Raw genomic sequence first — 27,446 nt, 5'->3', positions numbered from 1 at the left:
GGATAGACAGAGATAAATAGGTAGTCAGAGACAGATAAATAGGTAGATAGATAAATAGATAACTAGACAGACAGACGGATAGGTGGGGTCTATTTTCATCGACATCTCACAGAAATTTAGCTTTCCCTTCAATTATTTAAAAAACAATGTTGATGTGGGCAGACAGGTGGTGCAGTGGATAAAGCACCGGCCCTGGATTCAGGATCAAATCTGGCCTCAGACACTTGACGATTACTAGCTGTGTGACCCTGGGCAAGTCACTTAACCCTCATTGCCCTGCAAAAAAAGAAAAGAAAAGAAAAAAAGAAAAAGAAAAAAGAAAAAATGTTGAGAAGGGATGCATAGACTTCACCTTCACCTGATAAAGGGATCCAGGACACACAAAAGGGATCCCTGCCCAAGAGGCCTCTACCATCCATTTCTAAAGCACAGGTGTGAAAAAGCATGAATGTGCTTCTTAGTGACCTTGGACAGGTCCTTTTAAACCTTTCTTAGCCTCAGTTTCCTCATGTGTAAAATGATGGTTTTGGTCTAGGCAATCCCTACGGTCTCTTTCTTCTAAATATAATAATAGTCCTAAGGGTCAGAATGGGTCAATGAGAGATGTCTGGGGGCTTGGGTCAGGAAATTGGAATTCAAACCTTTCCCATCTCATAAAGGATGTCCGCTGTCACCCACAATTTGGGAGATCTGTTTATCAGTGGCATTTATTACCACCAAAGAAGATAAAGAAAACTTGTAGCACTGGGTCCCAGCACGCTCACCAAATGAAAGTATTTTAAAATTCATTTCTCTGACCTAAAAAGACTTTGTGTGTGTGTGGAGGGGGGGATGGTGGGTGCGCAGAGGGGAGGGAGGGTGAGTGCTCTGGGTCTTTAAGGACTTACACCAGAAAGCCGATCTATAAATAGGCTTCTGGTACTTCAAAGAAGGGAGGAGGGGGGCAACAGGATGAGTACCACAGGGGCCCAAGCTGCTTCTTCTGGTGTCTGGGGGGAAGTCTTGGGCTGATTGGCAGCATTTATTGAAGCAGTCAGGGAATGAGTCCCTTGGATTTTACTGTCTAGGAGGTTGGGCTGATTACTCTTAAATTAGAACTGGGAGGAGGAAAGTAGGGGGGCAGGGGAAGGCTGGGATTTGGAACGCCTTCTTCCAAATTGCTGTGTGACCTGGAGACGGTCTCATAACCTCTCTGTCTGTGATAAATTAATTGCAGCTACATGGTTACTTTTCATCATCAATATTATCATTACCCTTCCCTGCTCTGCCCTCTCTCCCCCAGATCTCCCCTGGGCCCTCTTCTCTTTTTCCTCTCCACTGTTTCTCTTGGCGATCTCATCAGTTCTCCCCTGGCAATGACTTTAGACCCCACACGGTACTTTGTTTTGTAGCTTTCTAATGCACTTGTGTGTGTGTGTATACATATATACACACATACATAAGTCTATGCATACATTGAGGGCAGCTAGGCGACACGGTAGATAGAGTGTTGGACCTGGAGTCAGAAAGACTCGTGTTCCTGAGTTCAAATCCGCCCTCAGACACTTAGTAGCTGTGTGAACCTGGGCAAGTCATGTAACCCGGTTTACTTCAGTTTCCTCAACTGTCAAATGAGCTGGAGAAGGAAATGACAAACCACTCCAGTAAATTTTCCCAGAAAACCCCAAATGGGCCCATGGAGAATTGGATACAACAGAAACAAATGAGCAACAACAACATATACATACTGTACCTGCTTCTGGTCTTATCTCTTAAGAGATAAAATATCCATGGGAAGGCAAAGTTTGTCCTCACTGGTGCTTAGGGTAGAGGAACCTGCTTCAGATGAGTTGTATTGGCATTGTTTATTTGGGATCTGTGAGAATTTAATCCGGGAATGGCTAAAGTCTGCTTTTTCTGAAGAAAGGGTTTGCAAACTAATAGTGGGCTTAGTTCATGAAGGGCATCGTTTAAACCACTTAAAAGAATTTTGTTTGTTTTTGTAAGCTTAAGTTTATTTTTATTTATTTTTAGTGGCGGCGTAGTGTTATGGAAAAGAGACAACACAGTTGGCAAGAACGGAGACTGAGCCCAAGGGACTTCATTCACTGTTCCTGTGTCTGTCTGGTTAACATCTCCAAATTTTAGTCCTCTCATCTACAAATCTATACATCCATACTGTACATCTATGGTTCTATACAATTTCAAACAATTTTGATAGAAACTCCTCTCTCCAGAGTTACCAGTGATTGTCTTTGACAAATCCAATGGCTTTTCAAAGTTCTTGACCTCTCTTCTGCCTTTGACACTTTATTACACTGTTCTCCTTAATACTCTCTTCCCTTAAGGCTTTTGTGAAACTGCTCTCTCTCTTTCTCTCTCTCTCTCTCTCTCTCTCTCTCTCTCTCTCTCTCTCTCTCTCTCTCTCTCTCTCTCTCTCTCTCTCGGTCTCTGTGTCTCTCTCTCTCGGTCTCTGTGTCTCTCTCTCTCTTTGTCTCTCTCTGTCTTTCTGTCTCTGTCTCTGTGTTTCTGTGGCTCTTTCTGTGTTTCTGTCTTTGTCTCTGTCTCTGCGTCTCTGTGTGTTTCTCTGTCTGTGCTTCTGTGTCTCTTTCTGTGTTTCTGTCTCTCTCTATGTGTTTCTCTGTCTCTGTGTGTCTCTCTGTCTCTTTCTCTGTCTTTCTCTCTGTCTCTGTCTTTTTCTCTCTCCTCCCACCAGTCTGGTCCCTTCTTCTCAGTCTCCCTTGATGGATCTTCTTCCAGGTCACAACCTGAGAGATGTCCTCCAAAGCTCTGTCCTGGGCCTTCTTTTCCTTTCCCTCTATACTGTTTCTTTTGGTGATCTCATGAGCTTCCATGAATTCAATTAGCATCTCTATGCAGATGATTCTCAGATCTGTTTATCCAGCCCTAACCTCTCTTCTGACCTACAATTTCACATCTCCAACTGCCTTTTAGATATTTCCAAATGGATGTACTGTAGACATCTTTTTTTTTTTATGAGGCAATGAGGGTTAAGTGACTTGCCCAGGGTCACACAGCTAGTAAGTATCAAGTATCTGAGGCTGGATTTGAATTCAGGTCTTCCTGACTTCAGGGCCAGTGCTCTATACACTGCACCACCTACCTGTCCCTCCTGTAGATATCTTTTTTGTTTTTTGTTTTTGTTTTTGTTGGGCAATGAAGGTTAAGTGACTTGCCCAGGGTCACACAGCTAGTGGGTGTCAAGTGTCTGAGACCGGATTTGAACTCAGGTCCTCCTGAATCCAGGCCCGGTGCTTTATCCACTGTGCCACCTGGCTGCCCCCCTCCTGTAGATATCTTAAACCCAACATGTCCAAAAATTAACTCATTATCTTTTTCCCTAAAACTTCCCCCCTTCCTAACTCCTCCCATTATTATTTTCTTATTTTTGTTTTTATTTTTGCTTCTTCTTCTTTGGAAATTGGGGTTAAATGACTTGCCCAGGGTCACACTGCTAGTAAGTGTTAAGTGTCTGAGGCTGGATTTGAACTCAGGTACTCCTGACTCCACGGCTGTTGCTCTATCCACTGCGCCACCTAGCTGCCCCCTGGATCTTCTTAAACCTTACTTCCCAATAGGCACTCTTCCATCCAACATGGTTCCATATTGTCTTCCCCATTATATGGTGAGCTCCTGGAGAGCAGGGACCATTTCTTTTTTCTTTTCTTTTGTGGGGCAATGAGGGTTAAGTGGCTTGCCCAGGGTCATACAGCCACTCAGTGTCAAGTGTCTGGAGGCTGGGTTTGAACTCAGGTCCTTCTGAATCCAGGGTCAGTGCTTTATCCACTGTACCACCTAGCTGCCCCACAGGGGCCATTTCTTGCCTTCAAGTCAGAACGAATATGTTCCAGGGTTTCCACCATTGCCAATGGTGTCACCTTTTCCGTAACCTCTAGGGATCACTGTTTCTTCATCTGTAAAATCAGGAGAACAACACTACTTCATCTACCTCTCAGGGTTGTTGTAAGGAGCCCATGCCATTTAAACATGACTGATTGTTACTATGTCCTTAATATCAGTGATAAATGAACACAATTCTGCATTCCTCTTCCCTGTTTATTAGAGTTGGTCCTTTGAGGGCAGGGCACATCTCTCAGAAGTTAGTTGTCATTACTGTTAAAAGATTTCCTTGGGGTCTCTTCTATTTGGTGGGGATGGGCACTAGAATGGGGGCCATCTCCCCATCAGTAGAGTGATACAAATCCCCTGCCCTCCCGAGCCCCCACTTTTCTTGGTAGTGTCCTAGTTAATAACCACTACCTTTAGAGCTGCATCCTCATCTTTCCTTACCCCCTCCCCCAACTGTCCTAGTTCTCCTCTTCTTAATAATAACAGTAACGACAATAGCAAATATTTCCAGATCTTGTTTGATCCCCACAACAAACCCGGGCTGTCTCATTTTACAGATGAGGCAACTGAGGCAGAGAAGGGTTAAGTGACCTGCCCAGGGCCTGAAGCTAGGAAGCCAATGAGCATCTGGAGGCTGGATATGAACCCAAGTCATCCTAACTCCAAGTCCAGAGCTCTGAACAAACCTCATTCTTCAAGGATTTGAGAAATCCATGTGTCCATAGCCAGGCAGGGTTGAGGACAAGTATTCATTATAATCCACTGTAATCCTCTTTACAGGAATAATTGTGCGATTTAGATATTTAGGCTTATTATTAAGCCTTCTATTTTTATTATATAGAAATCATTAATTGACAGATCTACATGTTATTGAGCTAATGAATCCCTTGATGGCCCATCTAGTTGGGAATTCAATTCATACTGTGATTGGCATTACAGAGCTAAAAATTACTCCCTAGTCTATGATCTTCTGGCCTCTATTAAATAATCCCTTCCTCTCCTATCTGCAAACCTCTAAGGGGCCGTGGAGAGATTTCAGGGGTCTGTGAACTTGGAAAGGGAAGAAAAATCCCACTACATTTTAATTTCTGCTAACCTTTGGTTTCCTTTGTAATCCTCCATTTTATTGTTTACATTTAAAAACAGTATTCTGAGATGGGATCCTTAGGTTTCACCAGGCTTCTGTAGGTTAACAACACCGCTGGAGAATAGAAGAATTATTGGGTGGGGTTTAGCTTTGAATACACCCATCTCAATTCAGTACCACATGGTAAAAGTCATTCCTATTTCATTTGATCTTTTCTGGCTGACTCTACCTCCCCCTTAAGTGTGCTAGGGTCAAAAGGACTAGTCAGTCCCTATTATCACTCAAATCCACTCCCATCATGTTCCAGATTTTTCTCTCTACCCTTTCCCCCCATCAAACCCTTCTGGTTCTGAGTCTTATTCTATCAATCCTTCCACAAGCATTTATTAAGCATACACTATGTGCCAAGCACTATGCTACATGACTCCATGCTGACTAACTCAGGGTTAGAATATTTTTTTTTTTTTTGGTGAGGCAATTGGGGTTAAGTGACTTGCCTAGGATCACACAGCTAGCAAGTGTCAAGTGACTAAGGCTAGATTTGAACTCAGGTCCTCTGACTCCAGGGCTGGTGCTCTATCCACTGCGCCACCTAGCTTCCCCAGGGTCAGAATCTTTTGTTGTTCAGTTGTATCTGACTCTCCCTTTTTGGGATTTTCTTGGCAAAGATGCTGGGATGGTTTGCTATTTCCTTCTCCAGCCCATTTTACAGAAGAGGAAAAGGAGGCAAACAGGGTGAAATGACTTGCCCAGGGTCACACAGCTACTAAGTGTCTGAGGGCAGATTTGAACTCAGAAAAATGAGTCTTCCTGATTCCAGACCCAGTGTTCTATACACTATGGAACCATCTAGATGCCCTCAAGACTCTTTAGGAGTAACTTAATTAACTAATGCTTAAAGGTCCTCCCTCTTAGATGCCAGGGGCTTTAAAAACCCTAACTCTTAATATCTTAACCAGAAAGAATGATCAGTTAGGCACTAGGACAGGACTGTTCTATTAGGAAATAAAAATGGTCTCATATATAAATGATCAGTTGGTGGTATTGTGTAGTGGGATATACTGTTTTGGAACCCGAAGGTTGGGCTATGAGTCTCAGATTCGCCACTTACTAATTGTGTGATTTTGCAACAGTCACCCTCTCTGAACCTCAGTTTCCTCAATTTGTCAAATAGGAACAACAGACTTGGCACTATCCACCTCGATGGGTTGTCACAAGGAAAAGGTTTTTGCCAACTTGAAGTGCGGAAGACCTGGAAGGCATCCTCACAACCTGCTCTCCCTCACTCCTGCTGTGCCAAGCAGGTGAAGGTACCTTTCTTCCCCTGTGTCTAGTACACAGCGGAGACCATGGTTTCAAACTGTGTCTGGTGAGCTGAATTTGTTGAGGCTTGAATGTCAATTAAATGAAGTTTTGCCTCTATAAAAATGCAAGGGATCTGCCCAAGTCTGCATTTTCTAGGGAGGGCTAAAAGTTCTAATTGACCATTCCAGGCGTCTCGCTGGCCAGGTCTTTCCTTGGACGAGTGCCCTTGCAGGCTTGCTGATGACCTGGATAGCCACTAGAGGGCGCTTGGACTCCACTCAGGGAAAGAGAGTCCCCACATGGCCTTGGGATGACTTCTTTATCATTTTCAACCTTGCCTAACTGGAGAGTGATTCTTGGCTGCATGAAACTTTTTTCTTTTTGGAGAGGAAATGGTAGCAGGGGAGCCTGTTATGGCAGCCTGCCACCCATCCCTACCACCTGCTTTGCTGGAAAAGCATCCAGATTAGAGAGGAATGGACCTCAGGTTTGGAAAACCCTTATCCAGCCAAAGCAGGCATTTCCTCCCCTACTGTGACCAGTGGCTGTTTGAACCGTTTGGATTCTGACAGCTGCAGCAACAGCAGCAGAGAGGGGGGAGATGTCATTAGAGTCTCTGGGACCCTTTGGAGGGCTGAGAGAGCCGATGCTAGGTCCTTCCATACACAGCACTTAGCAGGCAGTAATACATGGGTGTTATTTTGTATCTAGTCCATCCCTTAGCCTCCCCACAGGCCCACTTCAAAGAAAAGTCCCAGTCTCCCTGCTCCAATCAGGGCTTGCAAAGTGCTCTTGTGTTCCAGGTGTCACTCGGAATAGCTTAGCAGTTGCCACCTCCACATTTGACAGACAATGCCTGGGGTAGTATTGGATGCCCAGAAACCACAGTATGGCATCTGCAAAATAGATACAAGCTATCTACTTTTGTGTCCTCTTCCCTCCACTGTGCCTAGAACAGTGCATTGCATATAGTAGGGGCTCCAGAGTTGTTAACTGAATGAATGAATGAGTGAATGAATGAGTAATAATAAATATTCCATGCCCTCTGGGGAAAAGGGTTTCACACAACAAAAAGATCTGCATGGAGGCAGCGATTGAGCAGAATAGAGCAGCAAAAGAGAACAGGTTAGGCAGCCCTGAGTGCAAAAAGAAAACACCCAGTTTGGGGAAGCTAGGTAAGGAGCTGTTGGTAATTGAGATTTGAAGGTTCTGGCTAGAATGTGATACACAAGACCTTTGTAGCATCCATCCATCCATCCATCCATCCATCCATCCATCCATCCATCCATCCATCCATCCATCCATCCATCCATCCATCTATACATACACACACCTACAAACACCTACACACATGAAGACACATACATGCATACACACATACATACAGGCAGTCCTAGGGCTTATTTCTATAGATGACCGAGTCTGTCTCCATGCCCATAGGTCTCACTTGTGGTGAAATCATTCCCCAAAGTATATTACAGGCCTTCTAGCTGATATTCTGACCTCTAGAAAAGGCAATTCCCCAGCTGGGTTATCCCCTTCTCTTGCAGAAGGAATTGGGTGATGGCCAATGGCAGAACTCCATGTTTTCTCATCCAAGTAACAGCTTTCCCAGCCACAGGGAACCCATTGACCACCACACTGAGCCCTTGGCTAGGAAACAAAACTCTTTGAAGGCATTCGGTCTCTACTGCATTGGGGAATCTTAACGTGTTCTCTGGAATAAAATTTGCCACAACACTGTGAACTTTCTAGATTTCACATTCCTAAGACATTTGATGTGAACCAACAGTATTTTTTACTAGCCAGTAACAGGTGCTATCCCCCTAAAGATGATACACTCATAGTAGATAACTTGCTTTTCCAAAAGATCAGAGCATTGTTTATATACTGAGATGAAAGCCAGTGTTTGGGTTCCCCACCCCTAATTTGGAAGGAGGGAGAAGAAAGATATTTCCTAATCCAGATTTCTTAGTTGCTCAGGATGTAGGAATTATCTCTAGAATAAACCTTGATTTTTCCCTCTAAGTTTTTCCAGATACTAAAGGTCCAATGTGGTTTCAACTCTACTAGACTCAGTCCTTCCATTTCCTCTCCATTTCTCTGTGTGTGTTTTGTTTTCTTTTGCTTTACCGAAACTCAATTTACATTCAGATTTGCCTAGTTAAGTAAATCACCAGGTGAAAATGATTATAGACAGAATTGTCAAAGTTGGGCATCTAGGCAGTGGACAGAGTGCTAGACCTGGAGTCAGGAGGTCTTATCTTCCTGAATTCAAATCTGGCCTCAGACACTTACTAGCTGTTTGACCTTGGGCAAGTCACTTAATCCTGTTTACCTTAGTTCCTCATTTGTAAAATAAGCCGGAGGAGGAAAAGGCAAACCACTCCAGTATCTTTGCCAAGAAAACCTGAAAAGTTGGGCACAACTAAACAACAAAAGTTGTCATAGACCTGAGATAACTACTTGGGGTCCTTTCCAGTTTAAAGCAATGACAAGGTTCAAGTAGGGGTTAGCATTTCCTTTTGACTCTCATTGGAAAAGTACATCATAGGGGTATTTCAAACCACTTCACCTTGGTCCACATTGCTCCACCTTCAGCTTGACACTAACCAATAGGGAAGACCCAGCAGGGCCCAGAGGAATTCAGGACTAGAAGATTATCTTGATTAGGGAAGGTGCTCAAATATATGTGTTAATTACTGAAGAAGCAAAATATGGTAGGTGTTTTGGGGTTACCTCTGTAGGCTTCTTAGCCTAAGTGGACACTCATGTTTTTACACAGAAGGATAAAGACAATTTCTTCAGCATTAACAGTGAATCCTGACCTGCTGAGACTTTTCCACACCCACCCAAAGGAAGAGTTAGCTTCAGTAACTCTCTGCTGATGTATGAATAGACTCTTTGTTTCTTCCGTGTCAAAATTCACAACTAACTGGCTTTCTTGACACATCAGCCCAGTATTTCACACATGGGTATTGTGAAGTGTGTAAAGGGATTTACCCAGGAGAGGGATGCTTCCCATTCCACTGTGTCTTCCCCCACCCCCTTCACACACAAAAAAAGTTTTTAGGTCTCAGGCTTGTTTCTAATTCACTGAGTCACCTGCAACTTTGCACCTCAGTTAGATGATTATCCATCCATTGAAGGGATTTGGAAATTGAATTTGACACTGGGAATTTTTTCCCTTTTCTTTTTCCATTGGAATTTTATGAAATAAAATGACAATTTTAACTGACAATATGGGGTGGGGGGGTTCTGCCACATAACAGACATTTCAGAAAGTCTCTATAATTTCTTTAATTATTCAAACAACAGAGCACAAGGGTAATAGCTTCAAGTACATTCTTATACATATTTTAAACAGGAATAGATATGTATTGAATCATTCGCTAGGTCGGCAGCAACCACTATGCATACATTTTATACAAGCTATTGCCATTGTCAACCATGAGCATGGAGAACCTTGTCTCACCTTGAGGATGGCGCCATGTTGAAGCCAACTGGTGGCCTCTTTCCCCTTCGTCCAGCTTCTCTGCCCCATGACTCCCTCCTGCTAAGCCCTCTCAATGCCCATGAAGAAAAGTGATTCTTCACACCAAGCTCTAGAGGTATCATTAAAAGATGGAGGGAAAATAGAAAGGATGTTTAAGGGAAGCAAGCTACCAGAACACTTCACCAAGGGAGGCCTGGCTAAGAGAGTCTGTTGCCCACATGGCACATCTGAATTCTGTGCTCAGAGATTGTGGGCACTGCTATGTCTCAAGCTGAAGCCTTTTGAGATGAACTGAGGGATGGAGCTCAGAGAACCCTGTTTCTGCCAGTCTGGCATCTTGGCTGGGTCTATGTACACAGCTCAGTTTTGCTCTTTTGCCTAACTCCAGGTCCTGAGTCAGTGTAAGTCACATTAATTTCAATCTTGAAGCCCCATCTGGGTTTGTAAACTCTGCCTTTAAAACATGATAATCTCCAAGAGGAAATAGTTCTTTACAGAAATAGAATTGGGGACAGTCTCCCTCCTACAGATAGAGCCTCCAGCCTGTTTTCACTGTGGATGGGCAGCCCAGTGCCTTTGTTCCCACTGATCAATTTAGCCCTAACCCATGATATTTTAATATTCAATATATAGGATATTGTACAACCAATGCCTCTTCTCAACATGGCCCCATGAGAAAGGGAAGACCTATAGTCCTCTTACACTAATTCATAGCATGGATCAGTTATCACCCCAGATATCACCTCTAGGCCAAAGTGCCTAGAGGATCAAAAATGGTGTCCTTTGGTTAACAAAATCCCATTATAGGATGGTAGATTCAGAGCTGGAAGGAAACTCAAAGGTTATCTAATACAACCCCCTTATTTTATAGGTGAGAAAAGGTCTACCTACAGTCACATGACTATTACAGGAAAGTGCTAGGGTTTGAATCCAGGGCTTCCAGCTCAGAATCCAACATCTTTTCACTCGACTATCCTCATCTTTGAACATGGGGTACAGTGAAGGACAATGGAAAGTTGAGCAAGTGGAGTAACTCCTGAAGATGCCCTAAACAAAAAGGTAAGAAACAGACAGGCTTCATCCATAAAGTAGACTCAAGTTTCCAACTCCACGGCCTGTCACAGACCAGATGACCAAGGGCTCAGAGACTAAGGCAAAGGGGTATGGCCACATACACCAGACAAAGTTTACTATAAGCCACTAACGTAGCCATAGCCAAGACTCAAGTAGGTTCATAGTCTGACTCTGCAAATGGAAAAGGACAGATGCTGACTGCTAACAGGCATGCAGGTCAGTATGATGCCTCCTACCCTACTGAACCTCAAACCCTGAGCCAGTGGCCCAGCTAACTAGGACCAAGCAAAAGACCTCCTCGATGTTCCAGGAATAGAAATTTGGGGAGGTTTTGGAGACATTGCCAACTGCTTCCAGCAGTCTGCAGCAGAACCCCTTGGGAACCATGCCATCCAGAATTTGGGTCAGATTGCATATACAAAGGACTGATGGAAGGGCTAGCTTTGTGCCACCATCAATGTCCACAACAGAACTTGGAAAGACTAGCAGCATGTATCCCTCCTGAATCTGCCACAAATGGCAGAATAGTCGGGGAAGATGCAGACCCTTTCAGAATCAATCTTTCAAGAAAGACCAGCCAGAGAAGTGGATGTGCTCATTTGTTCTCCCTCTGGTTCAGAAATGCTGGGAGATTTCTAAAGGACACTGGCTGGGAGAATTAGATAGTAGTAGGCCATTTTCCATGCAGGGTTGTAACTATGCAGCCTTGAGGATTTAGATAGGCGATGATGGGGCCTGGTCACTAGAACTGAGACAGAGAAAGTGCAATGAGATGTTTCCTGGCATCCAAAGGACAGCATGGGGCCTACTTCTAGGCATCAAAGACTGAGTCAACTGAGCTGACTACATAGTACAGAAAAGGAAATTAAGGGAGAAAGTTCACTGAAAGTTCCTTCAGAGCTGACTCCTCTTTGACAAATTAGGGTTTTTTGTTTTGTTTTTATCAAGGGGAAAACCCCCCTCCACAAACACCACCACCTCTAAATCTCACCCAATCATGGGGAGTGTAGAAGCAACTTCACAAAATAAATACAAACAGATTGAGGTTTCTCCAGAGAGAGACTAAACAAGTTGATTTGATGTATTTGGTTACCTACTTAAGTTTATCTGAATTCACAGTATAAGCAACACATCTAAATATAATATCAGGGGACTCCTTTCAGCATTGGGTTTCCCAAAGAAGCCAAAAAGAAAAAAAAAATGGGCTGCAACAATAACTCTTAGTTATTATATACTAACCAGATTGTGCATGGCACATTTTATTTCTATAAAACTATTAAAACTATTACAAAATATTTTAAAAATACATTTTAGTAAATTTACAGTAGTTATTTCTCAATTTATTAATGCAAAACATCCTTTTTTTTTCTCTGTACAAACTACAGGCTCCATCTTTGTGGGCTCATTACCATGTGCGCTTTTTTAAAAAATATTATTTTCTAATAAATTCTTTGAAGTTAAAAATAACAAAGTTCTTGCAGTTTGCAAAAAAAAAAAAAGTGTGTGTAACAGTCTTGACTTCCAAGAATGTGGCCATAATGGTGCTGACAACGCAAATATTAAACCAAAAAAAAAAAAAAAAAGACAATACAGGAGATGGCTGTTACAGTGGAAACTAGTTAAATTAAAATAATATATTCTCGTATTTTACACTATTTCAAAAAAAACAAAATGTAATTCTGTTAAGTATTGATCTCTCAAAAAATCTAATTTACAATTCTGCGTACAAAAATATAATTTGTGGACCCCCACGAAGCATGTCTTCCTTTACACTTGCTGGAAAGCAGGAGCGATGCAAAGGAGGAGTGGAAAGTACAGAATTTTGCTTTCTGAAAGTCAGGACACGAGGGACATGTAGAAAAATAGACTCTGAGCAGTTTTGCTTGGCCTCACAAAATAATCTTTCCCCCCTGTGAGTACAATTCACATGATAATAATAAGTTATCAAAGAAAAAAAAACTATTTAAGGCTCTTGAAGGTCCGGTTCATATTATTTAAAACATCTATTCAAATACCAAACAAATAAATAGCCAGGAGAGGAGGAAAAAATAATAACAAAAATAAAACAATAACAAAAAAACACAACAAAATTAAAATATATATAATATATATATAAAAACTAAACACAACAACAAAACTTCCCGGGGTCTGTATTTCCTTAAAGTCTACTTTGGACTGTCCTACTTTATTATCATTATTATTATTATTAATTATTATTATAATTAAAAGTCTCATTCCGTGCTCTCATAATTTCTTTTTGTTGTTGTTACCCCCACCCTTGCCCTCCCCGACCCCCTTCCGCCCAGGATCCCCCTCTGTTTCAGCTGGACTTGACTGCCATCCCCAGGGGGTGCAGCGCGTCACTGTCCAACAGCCAGGTGCCTATTTGGTAGAGCAGCTGCGAGTACCAGTGGATGCCTGCCGTCGTGGTGCCGGCATCTGGAGCGTCGGGCACATCTGGCGAGGCTGCGGGGAGGAGGAGGCGGCCGCCGCCGCCCCCACCGGGGCCGCCCCCGCCCCCGCCGCAGTCCCTGCCAGCCGGGGAGAGCACTGCCAGCAGGGCGTGGGCCAGGCGGAAGGGGGCGAACGCCCAGTGCGCCCAGCTGTGCTCCTCTATGACGGCGTAGCAAGAGGCCAGCACGCGGTTGATGAGGATGGTGCCCTGCGCGGTGAGCGGCGCGTAAACCCCCGTGGCCTCTTCGCGCAGGGACACGCTGTGCACGGCGGCGGGCAGCAGCCTCCGGTCCCCGCCTCGCTCCTCCACCACGTAGACCCGTTGTCCGGGTCGGATCCGGCTGGCGAAGAGCGACTGGCGGCCGGCCGCGACCCCGGGCGGCGGCCTCTGCCAAGCCCAGCCCGACGGCTGCCCCGACGCCTGCAGCTCCGGCTCCCCCGGAGGCAGCGGCTCGGGATCCGAGTCGTTGTGCGGGGCAACGAAGAGCAGGTGGGCGGCGGTGAGCAGCAGGCGCTCGCGGGGCTCCCGGGTCTCGATCACGTAGAACACCTTCTTGGCGCCGTCCTCCCGGTCCAAGAAGGCCAAGAAGTCGCTGTAGAGCAGGCGGCCCTGGTCGTCGGCAGCCAGCACCCGATCCCCGGGGCTCAGGTCCTTCACCAGCTTCGTGCCGCCCTGCTCCAGGTGCACCGTGGCCGAGCCCGGGAAGCAGCCGCCCGACTTGGCGGCCACTGAGTTCTCTGCAGGTGGGAGCGGGGAGGAGAGAGAAAGGGGGAAGGAGGAGGTTAGTACGGAGATGAAGGCAGCAGCGCGGGAGAGGTAGGGCGGCGGAGGGAGAAAGGAATGGGGTGGTGTCGGGGGACCGGAGAGTCCTGGTGATGCCAGACCAGTAGTCTGAGATGGCAGGGGCAGAACACCCAGAACAAATCCTTATCATCCTCTGGGGAGACCAAGGGAGGTATCCAGAAAGTGAATTTGCTTCAGACTGGGGGGGGGGGCGGTGTCACATTCCCTCCCTCCCCCCCCCCCCCGGGACTCCTACCTGCCCCTCCCCACTGCTCCTCTTTACCACTGAATTAGGTAGCAGTCGCCCACTTTTTTGGGGGGAAGTCGGGGTTCTCATTTCATTTTACACTAGAAGTCCCCTTTCCCCTCGCCCCCTTCCAAATAAAGGATACTTGTTCTTCAACCATTAATTCCTCACTTTGGGAGTGCTCTGAACACTGAAGTTTGTGGGGGGAGGGTGGAAGGGGCGGGGGAGTGTGTTGATTTTGCACCCACTCTTACTGGGACATCCCCAGTGTAGGGCAGGCTCTGAAAAGGACTAGCCCGGCGGTGGATGTCCTGGGCTCCTTGCAGGGGAAGGGGGTTGGGGTGAGCGAGATGGACACAGAGCGCTGAGCTGGAGCTGAACCCCCTGAAGTCCCGCTGCGTTTGTCGGTTGTATGGGGTCCCTGGTGAAAAATAACTGGAATAGTTGTAGCAACTCTACAAACACACCAGGGAATTGGTCTGGGAGTGAAAATCCGGCGTTTGTTTGGGTTCTCTAATTAAAATCTAATAAAGAACCCACGCATTGTCATTTCGATTCCTTGAATAAATGGGAGGCACTCTTGGAAGAGAGGACACTTCCATTTTTCTCCCCCTCTTCTTCTTCTTCTTTTTTTTTTGTCACTCTCTCACTACCCACCCCGTTATTTGCTCAGGTGCAGAGCCCCCCGTGTGCCAATTCACACACATACTCTCCAAAAACCCAGGCCCTCACAAGCACTATTTGCACAGTAAAGCCACTTTTGCAGGGCACTCAAGATGTGTATTTGAATTTTAAATGGTGCTCTAAGCACCAGATAGACGCGGCCCATTTTCAATGCTCCCTTTTACCACCCCAAGCCTCTCGCCCTCTCTGTCTCGGTCTCTCTCTATCCAGATGACAATGATTCAGGCTTTTGGAGAACTGGAGGGGGGCCTGGAAGGGGAGGGGGCGGAGGAGAGGAGCCGTACTCTTCTTTGCATTCCAATCTCCAGGATCATGCTTTTTGCAAATAGAGATTGAGATAAAGAATCTTCCTGCTGGAATTACGGGGGTTTTAATCTTCTCATCAGTTTCTCCGTCATGAAGTGAGCCTCTGACCATTGGAAACCAGCTTTAGTCCCTGGAATGGGACCTGGTCTCTAGAAAACCCCATAGTAGAGTCACACGACCCTGCCTGACACGCACTAGATATTACCCCCAAACCCCAAGTGTGTTCGGAATTTCAATGAGTAGCTTTCTAGTCCCACGGAATTCTTCCTCCCCCTAGGAAAAATCCACAGGGTAGATTACGCCTTTACATTTGGGAGGAGGTTTGAAGAGAAATTCCTGGGGGAGATGCTTTGGACAGAGAGCAGGGGAAAGGGTGGAAAACCATTATGAAAAACAGAAAGAAAAGGCCTCAGAGGTCATTTCATCGTCTAGACAGGATAGCCTAGAGAAAGGCTCACCAGTTCCCCTTCAGAGTGAACATACTCAGATACCACCCAAGCCCACCCTTCCCAATTGCAATAGTTTTGGAAGTGAGAAGATTTCTCATCTCTGGATCCAAGGAAGTGAATATTTCTAATTGTCTTTCCTGGTGTTGAACCCTTTCGCTCTATTTAAATACACATGCTACCACCCTCCGTTTTTAGGTTCCCCCCTCCCCATACTCTCAGTTGTTGAAAAAAAAAAGTCATTATTTTCTTCTCCCACCAAGTGTGTCTTGACACTTTAAAAATGTTTCTTAACTAAAAGATGCCATTAAAATACAGATTAGAAACCAAGCAGGCAAAGCCAGGGAAGTGGAGAAAAACAACTCTTCTGAAATTCACTGTTAACTGTTTCACTAAATGTGTCAACTTATGCTTAGAGGTTCAGAAACCTTTAAAAAGAGATCCTAAGTGATGGGTTGAGGTTGGGTGGTTTCATCTCCCACCCTCCAGCCCTCTTCTTCTTTTTCTTCTTCTTCCCCCCTCCCCCCCACCTTTTTTCTTTTTCCCCATAGCTATTCCTCCTCTGTAACAGCATGTGGCGTTGCAAGCCCAGAGGAAAAAAAAACCACACGTAAAAAAAAAAAAAGAAGTAGAAGAAGGAAAAAAATAACAACCCAACACTCTGGTTGGGATACACCAGCTGCAGACCACAAGATGAAATCAAAGTTCTTGGCCCTCACCCACAGCAGTAAGTAATCTTAGCAGAGCTAATAATAATAATCAGGGCTTCCGAGCGTGTGGCCATCCAGATGTTTGGAAGCGCTAATGTTTGTTGGGCGCACACAAAAGTTCTCCCATTTATTTATTCATTTATATATTTATGCTAGTTTCTAAATCCACAGACTTGAGTGTGAGTTCATTTAAAAGCAAACTCTGGGGCCTCACCTTCTCCATACGCTGGAACACTCTGTATGTGGACTTGAGTGTGGAAGGTTGGTTGTTAAACCTCTTAGAGAAGGAAAAACTCTGTCTAGTCTGACTGGGCTTTCTTTAAGTAGCTGCACTGAGCCTGATCGCTATTTTAATACCTTTGCTTAATAGTTCTTTCCTCGAACCAGTAGTCATCTCCCTTCACCAGGGGATAGATCCATTCTACTGCAATGCCCCAATCTCCTCCTCTTTCCTATCCCTGTCCTCTTCTAGAGTTGGCTTAATGCAAGCTTGAAATCAGAAGTGAAGAGTATGGGCAGATAAAGGGGAGGGAGGAAGGGAAGGAGGAAGAAAAGGAGGGATGGATGGATGAATGGATGGATGGATGGATGGATGGATGGGAACTTCCTTACCATGCCAAGGACCCATTAGAATTGTGTTTAGATGTTTGGGTATCTACATACTATAGAATCATGGTGTTGGGGGCAATTCCTAGAATGGTGAGACTGGAAGTTGAAAGTCAGATGTTCCAAGTGGAGATGTTACCCAATGATATCAAGCCCCTTACCAGATGCATTTCTCTCCTATTCTCTCTTTCTTCTCTTGTCTCTTCTCTATTTCTCTCTGTGTCTCTCTTTCCCTGTCTCTCTTTGTCTTTCAGTCTCTGTCTCTTTTTCTCTCTTTCATAGACACACACACACACACACACACACACACACACACGTCTTATCTTTGCCCAGTAGAAGCCTTAAGCATAGAGAGTGTCCAGGAGAGGACAAGAATATAGCTCAGGAAGTCTCAGTTGCAGATCTGATGGTGCTAGAAAGGGTTTATTAGGGGAGGGGACATTGTTGAGAGATGGGAAGCCAGGGTAGGGGTGGGGGTGGGAGTGAGGTGAGTGACTGGCTTGCTTACTCCCTTACCTGCTTTCACAGAGCAGTGGATATGGGCTTTAGATTCGTAATAGACCCAGTCGAAGCCTGCCTCCACGGCCAGGCGGGCCAGCATGCCGTATTTGCTTCGGTCCCGGTCTGAGGTGGTGATGTCCACTGCCCGGCCCTCATAGTGTAGCGACTCTTCAGAGTGGTGGCCATCCTCATCCCAGCCCTCAGTGACCCGAAGTTTCACCCCGGGCCACTGGTTCATGACAGAGATAGCCAGGGCATTCAGTTTGTCCTTACACCTCTGGGGATAGAATTGGGAGAGGTGTCACAGAGGAGGGAGAAGACAGATGAAGAGGTTGTTAACAGGACTGAGAACTCTTCCTGCTTCTTGCACCCTCCCTCTCCCGATCCCACTCCCATTCCAAGAGCCTCTCTTGCTTGTGGCTCCTGACACCCAGGAAGCAGCCCTTTAACTTCCTGTCATTAGAGGTGCAGCCCTCTGAGGTAGCACAGCTTCCTTGATTTGGGAAGTCTAGGTAGTGTCAGAGGGAGGCCTCATTTTGTGTCAGCTCAGTTCAGGGGTATGTGCGTATGTGTGGTGGGGATGGGGTAGGAAAAGACAGAGTGTTAGGGGTGGAATGGGGAGCTGAGGCCTTGGGCCCAGAATAGACAATACACACTTGTAGTCATGGGGCATGCAAATGTGTAGAAAACAAGTCCCTCTTGGGAAGGATGGCTTTTTGAAGCACTGAAACAGCAGTCCCAGAATAGTAAGATTTTGAGGCAGAAGGGGCCTTAAAGAACCCTTCAAGGGTCCACCTAGTCCAACCTTCTTAATTTAGACAGACGAAGGAACTGGGCCCAAGAGCCTTGGCTAAGGTCAACTAGGTCTGTTGACTCCAGATGAAGGTCTTTCCTTCCCAACCACACAGCTTTGTGCCAACAGTTTGAAGTCAGAGGAGTTAAAAAAGGGGGAGTCTCTTTAAGAAGATCCAAACACCTCACATTTTCAGAGACCTCAGAAAGCAGACCTTGTACCCCAACCACTGTCTGGTGCTCGCTCTCCGGCCATATCTGCCTTTGAAGGTTCCCATACATGTGTGGCCATTCATAGCAGTTTCCCACACATTTGCATGACTTTTATCTGACCCTGATGGGTCGACTCTCAAATGAGAGTCCTTCTCCCCACTCCACTCCCACTCACTCCCCTAAACCAACCCTCTGTTCAGAGCAAAGCACTCCCTAAAGCCCCCAGAATTAGAAGTATACAGTGAGACCAGAGACATGACCAAAAATACACTGTACACGTCTTAAAGAATGAAAAGTCCTGATTTATCTCTGGCACCTTCCCTGTCCACCTCTAGACTTTCTGAGGTGAAGATTGAGCCAAAGGTAAGAGAGGAAGGTAAAGCTTGCAAGTTGATAGCAAAGTTTAGCAGGGGGAGGGGGAGAGAGAAAGGAGAGGGGAAAAGCAACCAGGTGAGTTATAATTTTCCATATGGGCCAGGGCAGAGATGACAAACATTCTTTATCTGGAGAGCCACATTCTTTTTACTCTATGGAGTTCTTTTCTGCCTGGCTTTTCTGTGCTCTGATTGTGTTTCTTGTTTTCTTTAACCTCTTCTCTTCCCTCCCCTCTTGTTCTCTTGGCCCCAGTTTAGAATGACGTCTGGCAAGTTTGAAGAGCAAACTGAAGAGTTTAAGGGAGGGGGTGGTGTTTCTGTGTATGAAGAGGAATGAAGCTGCAAGTTGGGGGGGGTAGGAAGGAGGCTGGAGAGTGAGGAAGGGAAAATGTTTCCACAAGAGAGTCTAGAGAATAGAAAGACAAATATTCTTTCTGTTTCTTTTCCTTCCATCCATCCACCATCCATCCACCATCTATCCATCCATTCATCCATCCATCCGTCTGTCTGTCTGTCTATCTATCTATCTATCTATCTATCTATCTATCTATCTATCTATCTATCTATCAATAATCTATCTGTCTCTGTCTATCTATCTATCATGTATCTATCTATCTGTCTCTGTCTATCTATCTATCATGTATCTATGTATCTATCTATCTATCACCTATCATCTATCTATCCACACACACATACACACAGAGCTTATGCCACAATGCTTTCCTTGTGATTATTACAATGTTATATTGGTTTTGACCCAGTTCAAAGAGAATTATGGAGGAAGACTGAAATATCCTTTTGAGGTATAGGGGCTGGGGTTCCCAAGTAACTTTCCTAACTTCACTCTTCCTTCAGTTAGGCCACAACTATATCTAAAAGGCTGCTGTGGGAAAGTTTAGCTGAATGAGTGGGGAAAATTGAAAGAGAAGTTGGTGTTGGAGGATAATGATTGTGAGGTTTGAGTAGGGTTGGTGATGGTGAATTTTGTATCTCTGGATGATAGAAGATGGGGTGTCTCTTTTGGAGCTAGAGTCAGAAACTGGGGACAGAAGCAGAGACTGTGGGAGAAGTGGAGGTGACTTTAGCTAAGGGGCCTGTATTGGCCCTCTTTGGCTGCCAGGGCTGTTTGCTGTTAACTTCTTCCAAGACTAGAGAGGATGCTTGACCTTCTCCCAGACAACTCTCCCCAAAGAGGTTACCACTATGTAAAAGCACCCACCACAAAGGACCCTTTTTCAACAGCTTGTTACAAAGCCTTTTTTTGGGGGGGGGTGTAGAGTTGGGGTTGGAATGGGGGGTGAAGGTAGAAGGAGGCGAGGAATCCTTATATTATTCCTACTCCCCAGTTTTCAAGGGAACTTGATGTGATCGCTTAACAGGAGAAGTTCTGTGTATTTGGCAGCAATAAAAACGGTAATATAGTAGTGGGAGTTAAACATAAAACAAAAACAAGAAGCAGCAGGGAGAAAAACAGGCTAGCCCTCGCAGGACTCTGAGGCTGCTGGTTGTGGTTTTTCTTTCTTCTTTTTTTTTTTAATAGGAGAATTTGAGTAAGGTCACTACGAGGATGACATACACTTTACGTGGAAGAGAAGCGGTGAAACAAGGAGTGATTTATGGTTGGGAGGGTAAGCCCGCCCCGCGGTCTTGCGTGCACGTGAGCGCGCGCACACACACACGCATACCCCCTGCACAGGTTCTCTTCCCAACCCGGGGTCTTTTCCAACGCACTACACCTTCTCTGTCCCTACTTGACAGTGAAGCTTGAAACACCCTGGAGACAATCTAGGGAAGTGGGGAGGAAATGCTCGCACTCCAGAGGTCGGGATCTCTAACTTAAGCTGGGCCATTCGGAAATGAGAAATCTGCGCAAGGAGGCGCAAGCAGAGAGAAGGCTCGGGGTGTGGAGTGGGGAGCGTGGATAGAGGCAGTGGGGGCGGAACGTCAGGGAAAATAGCGAAAGCCAGGTTCGGGCTTTTTTCCAATCCCCTTGCCCCTCAGTATCCTCTGTATTCTTTCTGGCAAAAGGGGAAGCACAGCAACCTCAACCACCATCATCACCACCATCACCACCACAACCACCACCTCCTCCTCCTCTTTTTCCCTCCTCCTCCTCTTCCTAATCCTCCTCCTCCTCTTCTTCCTCCTCTTCCTCCTCCTGCTGCTGCTGCTGCTGCTGGCTGAAGGACTCTCACTCTGTACTGGCTGAGCTGGATTGTCGGAGTCAAAAGCCGTGAAGCTCAGACAATTTATTAATTCACTGGGTCGTGTGCCACGAATCAAGCCCAATTCTGTTCACTCACCGTGAAGCCCAGCAGGGCCGCCTCAGCTCAGGCTTTTGTGTCAGCTGAGGCAAAGTTGTTCAACACGCCCCAGCTCTCTGCCAAACGCCTAATCTCTCTCTACACAAATGAATGCTCCGAGGAAACACTTAGCATGTACCTGTCACTGTAAACAACTTGGTGGGTTTCCCACAATGAGGGGGGACCCTAAACTGGAAAAGATCCACAGCCCCTCAAATCATAATCTACATAAATCTCCTGTTCTCCTTAACTAAGACAAAACACCCCTCCTATCAAAGCCCCCCCCCCACCTCCCCTCCCGCCCCCATATTTCAACATTTCCTTTCCCTAACTTGGTTGCAAAGCAGACAGGACATTTACTGAATGCGTCAGTTTCAGGCCACTTTCCTCTATCCAGATCCGGCTTCCCCACTAGCTTCCCGCTATCCCCCTTTCAGACCATTGTCACCCTGAGACTGGGGAGTTGACCTGCCTGAGCCTGTACATGTGAGTACGTCTGCGTTTTTCCCTTCCCTAGAGTTAATATTAACCAGTAGCTAATGCGTTCAGGAACGGCTCTGAAAGTTCCACTAGGGAAGATCTCGCTATGGTTGAAGGACTTGTGAAGCAGCCGACACACACACACACACACACACACACACACACAATGAGAGAGAGAGAGAGAGAGAGAGAGAGAGAGAGAGAGAGAGAGAGAGAGAGAGAGAGAGAGAGAGAGAGAGAGAGAGAGATGTTGGGTGTAACTCAGGGAGATCGCCTGCTGAACCCCAGTTCAAAAGATAAATCTGCAGAGAAACTCATCACTTCAGTCTTCCCATCCCCCACCTCCAATCTCTCTATCCTTCAAATCAACAGGATATCATTTCTCCCAACAACACCCCAACAACGACTCCTTTCCCCCTCCCCCCATCACACTTTTCACCAAGGGGAACCTGAAGAACAGAATGTTAGGAATGGGAGTAGCTACGGTGGGAGAGAGAAACCAAGTGACTGTACTGATTCCTCATCTCTTACTTCCCACTACGATGCATTTTTAGGGTACTAGCTTGGAGGCAGTGTTACGGGGACTTGGGTTCCCCTCATTCCAGCGATCCTTCTGGCTGTTGCTCCCTCCCCCCATCTTTTTGCTCCCTCCCCCCATCTTTTGTGTCGGGAACAGGAATAGCCAATCCTCGGGTGTGCGTGTGTGTGTGGAGGTGGGGGGGACTTATTTGTTTTCGTTTCGTTCATCTGAGGGAAGTTGACAGAAGGTCAGAAGTTCAAATGCTGCCAGCCAATGGCAGCGAGAGTGGTCAACCCTGTAGCTAGCAAGGCTCTGAATTCCCTGGGAAGGGCAAGCAGTTAGGGGGGGCGGGGAAGGAGAGGCAGAGGTAGACGAGGAAATGGGGGGGGGCAGAGTTAGTGAGCTGGGGTTGAAAGGGAGAGAAGACCAAGAGTCAGAAGAGGCTGGGGAAGAGGAAACATAAGAGGATAGAAGGGAAAGGACAGAATAGCAAGACGGAGAGGAGTGAAAGAGAAAGATACGCTATTACCAGCACTCCTTCGGTGTTCCTCTCCAGCTATCCACACAGCTCTTTAAAACATCATCACCACACCCCTCCTACCTCCTACCTCCTCCCTCCTCCTCCTCCTCCTCGTCCTCCTCCTCCTCCTGCCGCCGCCGCCTGCTCCTCCACAACCCTCGCCTAGTCAGCCCCCCTCCCCCAGAAGCGTTATTTAATTATTATCATTATAATATTATTATCATCATCACCATCGTTCTAGTTATGGAGCTAATTCACGGGCGTGATCTTTTAAGGGAGGGGAAGGGTTTCTTTCCTTCGGGTTTAAGAGAATCTGGAGCCGTGACGGTGACGGCGGCGGCGGCGGCGGCAGCGGCGGCGGAGGCAGCACTAAGCAGCCGCAGCCTCTGTCGTATTAGAAAGGATACAAGCTGAAACCCTAGCCGTGGCGATCGATAAAGGAGGAGTAAGTGGAGCTGAAAATGCGTCTGACTTGGCGCACAGCTCCGCTGCCTTGCAGCTTTTCAAAAAGGCTGCGATGACTGAGGACTGTAAGCAGGGGGAACTGAGGTCTGGTGGGCAGTGGGGGCTAGAGATGGGTGAAACGGGCTTTCGGCCAGTCTGTCAGTCGGTCTTCCACAAACAAGAGCAACTGTTAATAGTGTTCAGAGCCAGGAACCTCCAGCTCTCCCTCATCCGTCCCACCCGCCCCCCCCATCCTACCTCCGATCCTTAGCCATCTCACCCCACCCCATCCCCCCCCCCCCCCGCCCGCAGCGGGTTTATGGGCAGCCAGAGGCAGGCTAGGGACAGAGGTTGGAGATGGGGCGGAGGGAGTGGAAGATCCTGCCCAACCAAGCTGGCAAACTCAGTCCACCACGCTGCACTCAACCTGCACACTGTGGCCTGCACATAATTGAGGCTCACGCTTTTATCTGCTACAAGAGCCCGCGTCAACGCTCTAGGTAAGATTTAAGGTGGTCGAGAGCAGATGAGGAAGAGAGGCTGACAAGGGCACCCATAAAATAGAGTCATCTTTTAGGGCAGTCTTTTTCCTGCCCCTCAATAAATCAAGGGCTTGGGGGATTGAATAGGGATGCGGGGAGATCATTATCAACTCCGACCCCCCCCCAACTTTCCACCCCCACTAGTTCGGCTCCTCCAACCTCATTGCGTTACTAGCACCAAAGGTGGGACTTAAATATTTTAATAGGGCAATAAAAATGATATTGACCTATATTTGCAAGGAAAACCATTTCCAGCTTGTTAGATCCATGGAGTTTCAGAAACTCCGTGACTGGCGGTCGAATTTGCTTTTCAGACATCTCGATGTGGGAAAAGAGGTACGAAGGAACGTTTGTTTTGCGGTTTCTTCCTTCCTTCCTTTTTACATTTTTAAAAAAATAAAATAAATAACAAGCCTAAGGTAGTTCTGCATTCCATCTTTCCACTATTCCCTTTCCCCATCCCCCACCCAATATTTATTCGGTTGTAATTCTTGAGCAATCTGATTTAAAAGAGAGTGATGCAATGCTAATAAGTTATAAGTCCCTCCCCTAAGGTACCACGGGCGACGGGAGAAAGAGAGAGCATCCTTAAAGAAATATCAATATATTCACACTCCGATGGGCACAATTGCAAAAGACGGTATTGCAATACAAGCTACATAATACAGAAATGGGAGAGCAATAGCTGTGGCTGAAGCCACACTGCCTTTTGTCAGAACAGCCTCCCTGGCCTGTCGAATTAAGAATTTATTTGGGAGGTGGGAAGAGGGAGGGTGAGAAAGGACATTTTAATAAGGAGATAGATAAGAAGTGTCTTAAGATCTAATACTCAAAGAGACAGTAATTGTGATCTGGTGGTCACTGTATATTGACGGGGGGGGGGCGGATTTCCCCTTCTCCCATCCCTCTGATTTCTATTCCCTCTCCCCTCCTCTCCTCCCCCAAGCAACAAGGGCAGACTTAAGGAGCCGAATGCCCTAAAAGCTGAGCTCTCTCTAGCAAGTTGCATGACAGGGCTGAGACAGGATAGGGAGTAGCAGACCAATAACACAGAAATCAAATCAATGACATAAAACCCAAGCTCAACTGCCACTCTCCCCACCCCCATCCCTACCCCCAAACTTCTCTAGCTGTACTCATAATATGGATTCTTTGAGAAAGGAAGGTTGATGGGGTAGGTGGGTGAGGAGGGAGAGGGATATTATCTTAAAATTTAGAAGAAGGAAAAAAAAAAAGGACAGAGGTTCATTCTGTGAGCGCTTTCTTACACGTTTTCCTTGCCTTTCAAAGAAACATATTAAACGCCACACATGGATGGATGGGTTTCTACCTGAGTCATCAGCCGGTCCGCTCCGGTGTTCTCTTCATCCTTAAATATAATGTCAGGATTGTAATTGGGGGTGAGTTCTTTAAATCGCTCGGAGTTTCTGGAGATCTTCCCTTCGTATCTTCCACTAGCCCCTAGGGTCTTCTCCGCCACGTTGGGAATAAACTGCTTGTAGGCTAAGGGGGTCAGCTTCTTGGGGTGCCGCCTCTTCCCAAATCCCCTGCCAGGTCCGCATGCCAACCCCGAGGACATCAAGAGAGAAGAGACGAGGACCACCAGCAGAAATCTCGTCAGTAGCAGCATCTCGTCCATTGAATCCAGTTACTTCAAAGCTTCCTTGGTCTGTGTGTATCTGTGTGTGTGTGTATATGTGTGTGCGCGCCTGTGCGCGTGTCTATCTCAGACTGTCTGCCTAGGTCGGTCTCTCTCTCTCTCTCTCTCTCTCTCTCTCTCTCTCTCTCTCTCTCTCTCTCTCTCTCCTTCCCTTCCTCCTTCTCTTCTCTTCCCTTTTCTCTTTTCTCCTTTTCTCTCTCTCAATAAGCCTTTGCTTCCTTGCTGATTCCTTCAACTATCCACCGATCCCTATCCAGACAGGTGCTGAAATGGCAGGCTGCCGGTCGCTGATAACGGAACACATCGGAGTTGGGTCGCGAGACAGCAATCAAAAGACAAAAAGAGTCTGATTTTAATGGTAGCAAGCCTAGAAACGCTTGTGAGAGAAGCCTGCCTTTAGCACTATATTATAGCTGGCAGGGACCACATCTGATTGGCCGAGGCGAGACAGCCTGTCTTCTGATTTAACCCTCAAAAAGGCAACAAAATGTTTCTTCTGTTGCTGCTGCTGCAGCTTGCTGCTGCTGCTGCTGCCGCCGCACTTTCACCTGAGGGCTGGGGCGGGGGATGGGGGTGGGGGGTGGGGGGGGGGAGAAAGAAAAAAAGAAAAGAAAGGGGGAGGGGGAGAACACAAAGAGGGTTGTATAGCAGCGAGGTAGAATCTGGTTTATTAGGATAACATAAATTACATGGTTTTCCCTCTTAAACTTTCTTGGGAAAGGTAAATTTGTCAAGCAAAGTAATAGATGCTTCAGTTAGACAACCTTTTAGGAAGTTCGATACGACTGCAGTTTTTAAGGACAGTTCATTCTCCCTTCTCTGTCGTTCCTTTATACCCCCCCCCAGTCAAACCTTTATCTCCTTTCCTCTCCTCTCCTCTTTCCTCTCTTCTCCTCTCTCCTCTCTCCCTCTCTATTTTAAAAGAAACAACACCAGCTCTCTTTCCAGAGAGGGAAGAGGCTTTGGGCACTGAAGCAAGCATCTTTGGAAGTAGAATAAGGTTAGCTGTGGACTTAGAAGTCTGTGTGTTGGGGGGTGGGAGGAGGGTAATTATAACTGGCAATATCTTAGAGGACTCTTACTTGAAATACTTTAACTGTTACACAAAATGCTTGAAACACAGTCAAAGTTGAAATAGGTGTAGACCTCTTCAAACCTTGCAGAAGAGAAGAGTGAGAAACAGATGCACTGGGACCAGATCACACTACCAGTGTCCAGACTAAAGTGGTGTGTTCAGGCTGATAGGTAGTAGGGAACTGGACCCCCCCCCCCCCGCAGCTCCATGAAGAAGGGAATATGAGGTGGGGTGTGGGGAGGGGAGGGAAGCGGTGTGGGAAGAGAGTAATTTCCTCTTGAAGGACAGCAGTCTTTTGGTTGGGCTTCACAAACAGCCCCACAGATCGATCGGAGCAAAGTGCAGGGTACGGAGACGAGTTTAATGTTAAATTCAGGGCTCTCTTCAGAGGTGTGTAGTGATGTCTTTATTCTGGGCTCCCCAAATTATTTGCCAGACCTGAGGTGACTAGAGACAAGCCGGGTCGCTGGGAACCGGAGTTGGGGTGGGGGGCAAGAGGAGGCTCAATTCAAAATCATTTTCTCTAAGGAACAGTCATGTCCCTTTACAAGAAACAACTCCCAAACCAGTAGCATTGGTCTTAGATTTCTGAATATTCAAAGTCAGTTCCCTGTACCTCCACACATATCGCAGAGAAAATTTCATCTAAATTAAAAAAAAAACATGGGGGTTTAAAGTGTCCCCTTTGCAGAACATGACGTTTCTTATTTCCTTTTTTTTTTTAAAGTAATCTATTGGAGTGGAAGGAACTGCGGGGTGGAGTAGGGTCGTAGGAATACATATAAGAGGCAGAGCCATAAACTAAGAAATAATCAGATACCCTTAAAGAGATGAGATAAAAAAAGAACCGAACCCCAGCTATCTGGGATAAGGAGAAGAAAGTAAGTAAAGTTTTCCCAAACCTTGAAGTTTTAACTCCCTCGGCAATGTGGTATGTTGGGTAGGTCTATGAAATATTCCATCGTAATAACTTT

The 27,446-nt window shown here is 46.2% G+C and overlaps 1 protein-coding gene across 1 annotated transcript; it reads right to left on the bottom strand.

Annotated features, from left to right (window-relative positions):
* Positions 1-13,131: 13,131 nt before the first annotated feature.
* On the bottom strand, positions 13,132-25,760 carry SHH (sonic hedgehog signaling molecule). Its single transcript, XM_043967321.1, has 3 exons — positions 25,068-25,760; positions 17,565-17,826; positions 13,132-14,003 (listed from the first exon to the last, which is right to left on the bottom strand). The coding sequence occupies exons 1-3, from the start codon at positions 25,374-25,376 to the stop codon at positions 13,132-13,134; spliced, it is 1,443 nt and encodes a 480-aa protein (XP_043823256.1). The 5' UTR covers positions 25,377-25,760.
* Positions 25,761-27,446: the final 1,686 nt, after the last annotated feature.

Source organism: Dromiciops gliroides, chromosome 5 (genome assembly GCF_019393635.1).
Source record: "Dromiciops gliroides isolate mDroGli1 chromosome 5, mDroGli1.pri, whole genome shotgun sequence".
Classification (NCBI taxonomy): Eukaryota; Metazoa; Chordata; class Mammalia; order Microbiotheria; family Microbiotheriidae; genus Dromiciops; species Dromiciops gliroides.
Note: the sequence above shows the minus strand (reverse complement) of the source record. Positions and strands in the feature narration are given on the sequence as shown.